Source organism: Gadus morhua, chromosome 2 (genome assembly GCF_902167405.1).
Source record: "Gadus morhua chromosome 2, gadMor3.0, whole genome shotgun sequence".
NCBI lineage: Eukaryota > Metazoa > Chordata > Actinopteri > Gadiformes > Gadidae > Gadus > Gadus morhua.
The window spans coordinates 475,973-485,380 of record NC_044049.1 but is presented as its reverse complement, the minus strand read 5'-3'; the positions used below and the strand labels follow the sequence as shown (position 1 = coordinate 485,380).

Below are 9,408 nucleotides of genomic sequence, written 5' to 3'. Positions count from 1 at the left end.
ATAAGCGGTCAGAAAAAGCTGCCTCGAATCATTAAACTATTATTGATTTAAAAGATTTTTCAATTTAAAAGGATGGTATAATAATGTTACTGAGACCATTTTTCATGAGTGAAAATATATTAACGATATTTATAGTAATGTTTCATGTATATGATAATAAACCGGTCAGAAAGACCGTGAGCTGGATCAGAAACGTTAAGAAGCTAAAAATATTTGTTTACATTGAATGTGTTCATTCAATGTAAACAAATATTTTTGTTCGAGTCATATAATGATCTAGATTCTAGTAACTATAATGATCTTTCTCCCAGCAACGGAATTCTGTGTCCCTTAATCCAGCCAATCACGCAAACGGCATGTCACATGCTGATTTGCATGCGCCTCCTATAAATACGGTTGTAACAGGGAGAGAGCGGTATTCGCATTCATTCTCATCATGCCTGCTGACGTTGCCAAACCCGCTCCCAAGAAGGGCTCTAAGAAAGCCGTCTCGAAGACCGCAGTTAAGGGCGGTAAGAAGCGCCGCAAGTCCAGGAAGGAGAGCTATGCCATCTACGTCTACAAGGTGCTGAAGCAGGTCCACCCCGACACCGGCATCTCCTCCAAGGCGATGGGGATCATGAACTCCTTCGTCAACGACATCTTCGAGCGTATCGCCGGCGAGGCCTCTCGCCTGGCTCACTACAACAAACGCCGCACCATCACCTCCAGGGAGATCCAGACCGCCGTCCGCCTGCTGCTCCCCGGTGAGCTGGCCAAGCACGCCGTGTCTGAGGGCACCAAGGCTGTGACCAAGTACACCAGCTCCAAGTAGACCTCACCCTTCAACCAAACAAACGGTTCTTTTAAGAACCACCCAATTACCTACAAAAGAGCTTGCTCCAAACTGATCTATGAGCTAGGCCTATATCGTTTACATAATACTATTTTCTGCAGTTAACCCCCAACGCCGGGATAAAACACGTTTATTGTACCATGTCGTTGAATCCCTTTGCTAAATTATGACTACTTGTCCTTAAAAGGGGAAATAATGGTTGCCTTTTGAAACGAGTGGCTGAAGTTTACATTCGTGCTAGATCGTTATTTTCTGCCATCTATTTGGGCAACGGTCTGCTCGGTCAAATGCCTAGCAACCAAGTAGGTCTACAGCAGAATTCAAAATGTACCGCGCGGTAAATGTCTTCTTCTGTGACGTAGTTAAAAGCGGTCAGAAAAAGCTGCCTCGAGTCATTAAACCAGTATTGATTTAAAAGATGTTTCAATTTAAAAGGATGGTATAATAATGTTACTGAGACCATTTTTCATGAGTGAAAATATATTAACGATATTTATAGTAATGTTGCATGTATATGATAATAAACCGGTCAGAAAGACCGTGAGCTGGATCAGAAACGTTAAGAAGCTAAAAATATTTGTTTACATTGAATGAACAGTTCGAGTCATATAATGATCTAGTAACTATAATGATCTTTCTCCCAGCAACGGAATTCTGTGTCCCTTAATCCAGCCATTCACGCAAACGGCATGTCACATGCTGATTTGCATGCGCCTCCTATAAATACGGTTGTAACAGGGAGAGAGCGGTATTCGCATTCATTCTCATCATGCCTGCTGACGTTGCTAAACCCGCTCCCAAGAAGGGCTCTAAGAAAGCCGTCTCGAAGACCGCAGTTAAGGGCGGCAAGAAGCGCCGCAAGTCCAGGAAGGAGAGCTATGCCATCTACGTATACAAGGTGCTGAAGCAGGTCCACCCCGACACCGGCATTTCCTCCAAGGCGATGGGGATCATGAACTCCTTCGTCAACGACATCTTCGAGCGTATCGCCGGTGAGGCCTCTCGCCTGGCTCACTACAACAAACGCCGCACCATCACCTCCAGGGAGATCCAGACCGCCGTCCGCCTGCTGCTCCCCGGTGAGCTGGCCAAGCACGCCGTGTCTGAGGGCACCAAGGCTGTGACCAAGTACACCAGCTCCAAGTAGACCTCACCATTCAACCAAACAAACGGTTCTTTTAAGAACCACCCAAATACCTCCAAGAGCTTGCTCCAAACTGACCTATGAGCTAGGCCTATCGTTTACCTAATACTATTTTCTGCCGTTAACCCCCAGAGCCGGGATATAACGCGTTTAATGTTTTTCTAAATTATGACTACTTGTCCATAAAAGGGGGCATTAGTGATGTATGAATATCGATGCCCTTCATGAGTAAAGCCTATACCAGGCTTTTCTATTCTGTAGAAGTACTAATGGACGGAATGAATGCAATAGTCTGGCAGTAAACACATTTCGGCTCTGGTGTTGTCACTAATGTTTCTCCATTAGTAAGAACAGTTAATTGTTCTTTATTCATATTTGAGATATATTATTTTAACTGTTCACATTTCTTAGTGCTCCAACCGATATTATTTCAAACAATCCTCCGATTGTTTACGTCCGTACAAGGACGGACCGACCGGGCCATTTGGGACACAGCCAGGGCCACATTATCAAGGGAGAGACTGCCTACGTTCTTTTGTTATTCACGTTTTCTTATATATATGATACTCGTCCCAAACCTTTGGTTCGGGGAGAAGATGGATCTACAGCCAAGGAGCCCGTCTGGAGACTGCTCCTCACCAACTACACTATAGATTATTCAACCTAAAGTGTTGTCTGTACCGTGCTGTATTTAGAAAAAAAAAAAAAACAGAACGCAGTCTATATAAACAAGCTGAAATTTAACACTGCTTTACTGCTTTATAAAAAACGTAAATTGTGCACTACCTCCCTTTCTTAGAGATAAGGTTGGTTATGATTCCAAAAGGGGCGTTTTGTGAGGGAGGTACTTTATCCGCCCTCTCTCACAGAGAGACCAATCATCGTGGGCGGATCTCCGGGACTGGCTTAATATTCTCTACTCGACGGATTTCTTCCATACCGTCGATTTGAAGACTCCCAACCGCAATGGCCAGAACCAAGCAGACCGCTCGTAAGTCCACCGGTGGCAAAGCCCCCAGGAAGCAGCTCGCCACCAAGGCAGCCCGTAAGAGCGCCCCGGCCACCGGCGGTGTGAAGAAGCCCCATCGTTACAGGCCCGGGACCGTGGCCCTGAGAGAGATCCGTAGGTACCAGAAATCTACCGAGCTGCTTATCCGCAAACTGCCCTTCCAGCGCCTGGTGAGGGAGATCGCTCAGGACTTCAAGACCGACCTGCGCTTCCAGAGCTCCGCCGTCATGGCTCTTCAGGAGGCCAGCGAGGCTTACCTGGTCGGTCTGTTCGAGGACACCAACCTGTGCGCCATCCACGCCAAGAGGGTCACCATCATGCCAAAAGACATCCAGCTTGCCCGCCGTATTCGCGGAGAACGCGCCTGAACTCTCTTACTCCCAAGTACCCCAAAGGCTCTTTTAAGAGCCACCTACATACCCAAAAGAGCAATCCTCGTTTTTATCCCCTACGTCTACATTCAATTTATTCATAATTTAGTGGTATTCATAATTTTAGGTTGTCATTCTTAACTGTTGCCCGAAGCTGTCCAGGTTACATGGCCGTGCAGCTGCGTTATGAGATGAATGTATAGAAGTCCCATTGTGGATTTTATCTTAACACCAATTTGAAACGACACTGTTAAAGTTAAACGATTTGCCACCATGTTGCATTAATACAACACTTTAGTTGAGAAAAATATGGAAACTGTATGAGAACAACGGACCGGAGAGCTTCTACTGTTTACGGGAAGAAGAGGGTTTAGGATTTAAAACTAAATGATTTTAGTTCAGAGAAATTAAGATTATCCTCTAAACAGACGTGCATTAGACGTATAAGGTACAGAGTTTAGTTGAAGATACAATAAATTACTATAAATGTGCATATGATCAGATTAAGAACAAGACTTGATGTCATTAGAGAACAAGGAACGATAAGTACTTTCGACCAGATATGTAAACAAGAGATCGATTTTTGAGTTCGTCTTGGATTTAATTTATGTAGCCAAAACATATATTGTGACTTATATTAACATGCATCATTAAATGAAATGCGTTATTAAAACTTTCCATCCACATTTGAACAGCGGTAATGGGCGGGGTCTGTACGGGAGCTCCGCCCTTCGTCTCTCTCGAGTCCTCTGCGAGCCTTTATAAACACGGAGCGTCAACTCACGGCTTCATTCTGCATCTACAAGCAGCTTAGTCATGTCTGGTCGAGGAAAAGGAGGAAAAGGACTCGGAAAAGGAGGCGCCAAGCGTCACCGTAAAGTTCTCCGTGATAACATCCAGGGCATCACCAAGCCCGCTATCCGCCGTCTTGCCCGTCGTGGCGGTGTGAAGCGTATCTCCGGTCTGATCTACGAGGAGACCCGCGGTGTCCTCAAGGTGTTCCTGGAGAACGTGATCCGTGATGCCGTCACCTACACCGAGCACGCCAAGAGGAAGACCGTCACCGCCATGGATGTTGTCTACGCTCTGAAGAGGCAGGGACGCACCCTGTACGGCTTCGGCGGTTAAACCATCTTCTCCCACCCTCAACCCAAAGGCTCTTTTAAGAGCCACACAAATGCTTTAAGAAGCTCCTTCACTAAGTCTACCTTCTGCCATAGAATATGTGCAACAGCGCGCGGATATTTTGAAACGCCACTGTCGTTTATGAATAGTTCGTCCTAGCCACAACTGCACAGGGGCTTATATTTGTCTTGTATTATATTTATTTATGACGAAACATAATCAAACTACATATTTAACTCAAGTTCGAAAAACAGTAATAGCCTAATATATTACTTCTGGTTCTAGCTCTTGCTCTTCCTAACAGTTTTGAACTCCTCTTTCCAAACCGGCCAGGTAAGCTTTAGGCCTATTACATTTGCAAAAACCTTTTAAATGTAGCGGTTTACATTAACAATTATCATGCCTATGATCAGTGGTCAGTACAAGTACAGACATTCCGACTTTCACCCAACCAGCTCAAGAGTTGGTAATATAAATAAATCCTCAAACCAAGACTTCACTGTATTTAGTGTTTGTACACATAAGCCCAATTATATGGTAGTTTTCTTTTTGTTTTGAAGAGAACCTCTCATGGGGGCCATTGCTAATTAGATATCAATTAACGACACTTTGCTGCTATGAAGAATGGAAAGTCTGCCAAGAATTAATGCACAGCAGTTTAAGGCAAGGCAACTTTATTTATATAGCACTTTTCATGCACAAGGCAGACTCAAAGTGCTTCACATATAAACATTGTCATGCAATAAAAAACATATGCAAAGAAATAAGTAAAATAGAAAGTGCAATGTATTTAAGATCAGATCAACAGTCTCTCTGGTACCTGCGCCGGGACTCCAACCCGACCTAAAGGAAACCAAAGGCCTTATTCTGGGACTCCAACCCAGACAGACGTCAGGACTCTAACCCAGACAGAACTCAGGTCTTTCCCTAAGACTCCAACCCGACCCAAGGAAGATGGTCCTTTCTCTGGGACTCTAACCCAGACAGAAATTGGGTCTCAAACCCTTATCCTTTCTCTCTGGTATCAGATCATGTATTTTTCTGGTAAAAACAGATAATAAAAAGGGAAAGTTAATTAGGCATTTAAGTAAAAATAGAAAGTGCAATGTCTTTAAGATCAACAGTCTCGCTGGAACCCACGTCGGGACTCCAACCCGACCTAAAGGAACTATGTTAACTTTAAAAGCAGTGGCGTTTACCGGTTTAAAAGATGTAGCTCTTTGGTTAAATCTGGGTGGCTCTTAAAAGAGCCTTTGGGGTTAAAGGTAGATTTATAATCTATTTCTTGGCGGGCTTCTCGGTCTTCTTGGGCAGAAGGACGGCCTGGATGTTGGGCAGCACACCGCCTTGGGCGATGGTCACTCCGCCTAGGAGTTTGTTGAGCTCCTCGTCGTTGCGGACGGCCAGCTGCAGATGGCGGGGGATGATGCGGGTCTTCTTGTTGTCGCGGGCCGCGTTTCCAGCCAACTCCAGGATCTCAGCGGTCAGATACTCGAGAACCGCCGCCAGGTAGACGGGAGCACCGGCTCCGACGCGGTGAGCATAGTTACCCTTACGGAGGAGCCTGTGCACTCTGCCGACGGGGAACTGAAGCCCGGCACGAGATGAGCGGGTCTTGGCCTTCGCCCTGGCTTTGCCTCCGGTTTTACCTCTTCCAGACATGTTTTACTTCGGTACGTAAATGCTTCAAAGTAATGACAATGGTTTTCTTCAAACAGGAGTTTACATAGTCCTCCAGCCCTTTGCTCATTGGCTAGCCCACACAATACAAAACGGACCAATAACATATCTTAGATTCATGGCCAATAGGCGGCAGTATTTTGCCAAAAGCAACGAAAAAAATAAGAAATAGAACCTTTCTGCTCTAGGAGGCTTCATTTCTATAGGACACTAAATGTGCGCGACACGTTCTTATCCAAGGAAGCGATGGAATCTTATGAGTAATTAGAAAATAAATCATGAATAATAATTAATTTAACATGAAACGTAGCCATCCTTATACCTAAACCATATACAATGCTTATTCCTTACCCTATAGGCCTATCTAATACTTAAGTTAAAGTATCTAATCTCCATCTCTATCCTTGCACCTAAATTATCTCACCAACCTCAGACCTCAAACACGATATCACCTCATAACCAACCCCTCAACATTACCATTTCCAACAAAATATCACATTACCATCTAAAATTAACGATAAGGGTTGATATATTTTCATATGGATCGTTTCCATTCAACTGAAAATTGTACGTCAATAATACATTGTATTATGTTCTGCATATAGTTAATTTTGCGTTGCAATCTTTACATAACATGCATATCATTTAATATCCGTCTCAATTATTTGAATAGTTCTTAGTTTAAGTCTGTGTGATAGTGGTGATGCATTATGGCTAAGTATATAGGGATGGTTCTTTATAATAAGTAGGTGGCTCTGAAAAGAGCCGTTTGGGTGTTTGGAAGTAGGTCCGTTTAGGCGCGTTCTCCGCGGATACGGCGGGCCAGCTGGATGTCTTTGGGCATGATGGTGACCCTCTTGGCGTGGATGGCGCACAGGTTGGTGTCCTCGAACAGACCGACCAGGTAAGCCTCGCTGGCCTCCTGAAGAGCCATGACGGCGGAGCTCTGGAAGCGCAGGTCGGTCTTGAAGTCCTGAGCGATCTCCCTCACCAGGCGCTGGAAGGGCAGCTTGCGGATCAGCAGCTCGGTGGACTTCTGGTACCTACGGATCTCTCTCAGGGCCACGGTCCCGGGCCTGTAACGATGGGGCTTCTTCACGCCGCCGGTGGCCGGGGCGCTCTTACGGGCAGCCTTGGTGGCGAGCTGCTTCCTGGGGGCTTTGCCACCGGTGGACTTACGAGCGGTCTGCTTGGTTCTGGCCATGTTGGTTAGGTGTCTTCAAAGATTGATAGTTAAAACTCTAAGTGGAACTTTTATATAGCCAGCCCCCGGAGAACCCCAACACTCTGATTGGTCCTTATAAAAACGTAGTTAGAAATCGCGAGTCCCGCACTCACATTGGTGCCCGCCCAGTTATTTCCGGCTTTGGATAATCGGGGAGGGGTGAAATCATCCATTTACCATCCATCAGCCTCTCACTTTTACACCAAGATATGCGGATAATGAAGGGTTGAATATATTTTAGTTTGAATATAATGATAGTAGCCTATTTAGCCTATTATTTGCATCATTCGATATTGCAAATATTATAGGAATTTGTACGACAACACTGAAGGGAATTTAAACAGATGAGTAAAATGCAGGGACACTTATTGGATTCAGGGGGGGGGGGGGTTCGCATTTGATTTCACCTTCTGAGGGACGTTACATATGGCCTAGCTATTTGTATTACGGCTTTCATATTTACTCTTTCTTTTGAATTTCCCCTAGGGTTCCTTCAAGTATAAATTTATTTTTATTACTATATATGGTTAGTGAAGATAGTTGTCTTGGAACCTCAAAACAGTTGTGCATTGTATTATAATGAATAGCCTACTCTATAAGACTGAAACTGAATAGCCTAGGTTTATAGCTACGTGATGGACAGCTCATGTTGGTTTGTTGAGATGCTTTGAGGCTTTAACCCACCTAAGCTCTTATATCGCGTATAAATAAATGGATTAGATCAAATATTGGACCATTTGCAACACGGCAGTCACTCATTCGTTGTGATACAATATGGGCGACTAAAGAAACTATACATGTCGAGAAGTGTATTCGGAATATGCTCCTAAAGTCGTGTAGGTGGCTCTGAAAAGGGCCTTTGGGGGAATTCAACTTGACATAGAGAGTTTACTTCTTCTTTGGAGCGGCCTTCTTGGCTGCTTTGGGCTTTGCTGCCTTCTGTGCCGGAGGCTTCTTGGCAACAGGCTTGGGAGCTTTTTTGGGGCTTTTGACGGTTTTCTTTGTAACCTTGGCCACAACTTTCTTAGCCGCGGCAGGCTTCTTTGCCTTCTTCGGGGTCGCTTTCTTAGCGGATGCCGGCTTCTTGGTTGGGGTCTTCTTGACTTTCTTCGGGGTGACTGCCTTCTTAGCCGCGGCGGGTTTCTTGGCTGCGGGCTTCTTAGCCTTTGGGGCGGCGGCCTTCTTGGCAGCGGCGGGTTTCTTTGCCTCCTTGCTGATCTTGAAGGATCCGGACGCTCCGGTGCCCTTGGCCTGGAGCAGGGTTCCCTTGGACACCAAGCTCCTCACGGCGGCCTTGACCCGGGAATTGTTCTTCTCCACGTCGTAGCCGTCGGCAGCCAGAGTCTTCTTGAGCGCTGGCAGAGAAACTCCGCTTCGCTCTTTGGACGCAGCCACGGCTTTCACGATCAGGTCGCTCACACTGGGGCCGACCCTCTTCGGTCGGGCAGCGGGCTTCTTCTTGGTGGCTTTCGCCGGGGAGGCGGCAACAGCGGGTGCAGGGGCTACTTCAGACATGTTCTCGGAGGTTCTGTATCAGATGTGAGTAAAGCCGGTCTGTGGGCTGTCCTTATACAGACGATGAGAACCGTACAGACTCAACCATTGAAAAATTACTCCAGGGTGGGAATGATCGTCTCGTTTGTGTTTCCTCCTTAACTTTACCAGCATAAAATTCCAATGTGATGTCAGTATTTGACACGTGTAGTTAATAAATTACAAGAAGAAATGCTAAATTCCAACCGTACCTCGTTTTATGTACCAATGATGTCGACAATTATTTACAATAACGCTTAGATTGCGACGTGACCTGATGATGGTCACTTAGGTTTCGTTGAGATTTGTTTTTAATAATACATTAAGTCTTTCATAATGCGGAAAGTTCTTTTTCAAATGACCAAGACTTCAGACCAACGGTTGACAGTGATCAACATGTCCTGAGTCTCTGTTGTTCTGATACAATTAACGTATTTAGTTGCTGTTAAACACACTCGTCAGAAGGCTTGCCTATAGCTGCTGCAA

At 45.3% G+C, this 9,408-nt stretch overlaps 6 protein-coding genes across 6 annotated transcripts; 3 read left to right on the top strand and 3 right to left on the bottom strand.

Moving 5' to 3' along the window:
* Positions 1–432: 432 nt before the first annotated feature.
* Positions 433–851, top strand: LOC115531950 (histone H2B-like). Its single transcript, XM_030341318.1, has one exon. The coding sequence runs from the start codon at positions 437–439 to the stop codon at positions 812–814; it is 378 nt and encodes a 125-aa protein (XP_030197178.1). The 5' UTR covers positions 433–436; the 3' UTR covers positions 815–851.
* Positions 852–1,581: 730 nt separating this feature from the next.
* Positions 1,582–2,022, top strand: LOC115531963 (histone H2B-like). Its single transcript, XM_030341346.1, has one exon. The coding sequence runs from the start codon at positions 1,605–1,607 to the stop codon at positions 1,980–1,982; it is 378 nt and encodes a 125-aa protein (XP_030197206.1). The 5' UTR covers positions 1,582–1,604; the 3' UTR covers positions 1,983–2,022.
* A 908-nt stretch (positions 2,023–2,930) lies between these two features.
* Positions 2,931–4,534, top strand: LOC115532025 (histone H3-like). Its single transcript, XM_030341471.1, has 2 exons — positions 2,931–3,274; positions 4,166–4,534. The coding sequence occupies exons 1-2, from the start codon at positions 2,946–2,948 to the stop codon at positions 4,485–4,487; spliced, it is 651 nt and encodes a 216-aa protein (XP_030197331.1). The 5' UTR covers positions 2,931–2,945; the 3' UTR covers positions 4,488–4,534.
* An 832-nt stretch (positions 4,535–5,366) lies between these two features.
* Positions 5,367–6,350, bottom strand: LOC115531915 (histone H2A). The gene has a single exon (XM_030341271.1). The coding sequence runs from the start codon at positions 6,144–6,146 to the stop codon at positions 5,763–5,765; it is 384 nt and encodes a 127-aa protein (XP_030197131.1). The 5' UTR covers positions 6,147–6,350; the 3' UTR covers positions 5,367–5,762.
* A 424-nt stretch (positions 6,351–6,774) lies between these two features.
* LOC115531905 (histone H3) lies at positions 6,775–7,455 on the bottom strand. Its single transcript, XM_030341243.1, has one exon. It carries the CDS (start codon positions 7,366–7,368, stop codon positions 6,958–6,960), a length of 411 nt encoding a protein of 136 aa, XP_030197103.1. The 5' UTR covers positions 7,369–7,455; the 3' UTR covers positions 6,775–6,957.
* A 466-nt stretch (positions 7,456–7,921) lies between these two features.
* LOC115531841 (histone H1-like) lies at positions 7,922–9,025 on the bottom strand. Its single transcript, XM_030341152.1, has one exon. It carries the CDS (start codon positions 8,902–8,904, stop codon positions 8,278–8,280), a length of 627 nt encoding a protein of 208 aa, XP_030197012.1. The 5' UTR covers positions 8,905–9,025; the 3' UTR covers positions 7,922–8,277.
* Positions 9,026–9,408: the final 383 nt, after the last annotated feature.

Bases quoted from the DNA above. Each gene is read 5' to 3' on its own strand.
- LOC115531963 (XM_030341346.1), top strand. From the start codon at position 1,605: ATGCCTGCTGACGTTGCTAAACCCGCTCCCAAGAAGGGCTCTAAGAAA.
- LOC115531950 (XM_030341318.1), top strand. From the start codon at position 437: ATGCCTGCTGACGTTGCCAAACCCGCTCCCAAGAAGGGCTCTAAGAAA.
- LOC115531905 (XM_030341243.1), bottom strand. From the start codon at position 7,368: ATGGCCAGAACCAAGCAGACCGCTCGTAAGTCCACCGGTGGCAAAGCC.
- LOC115531915 (XM_030341271.1), bottom strand. From the start codon at position 6,146: ATGTCTGGAAGAGGTAAAACCGGAGGCAAAGCCAGGGCGAAGGCCAAG.
- LOC115532025 (XM_030341471.1), top strand. From the start codon at position 2,946: ATGGCCAGAACCAAGCAGACCGCTCGTAAGTCCACCGGTGGCAAAGCC. The intron at 3,275-4,165 runs GTGCGCCATCCA...TGCATCTACAAG, and splicing joins CTGTTCGAGGACACCAACCT to CAGCTTAGTCATGTCTGGTC.
- LOC115531841 (XM_030341152.1), bottom strand. From the start codon at position 8,904: ATGTCTGAAGTAGCCCCTGCACCCGCTGTTGCCGCCTCCCCGGCGAAA.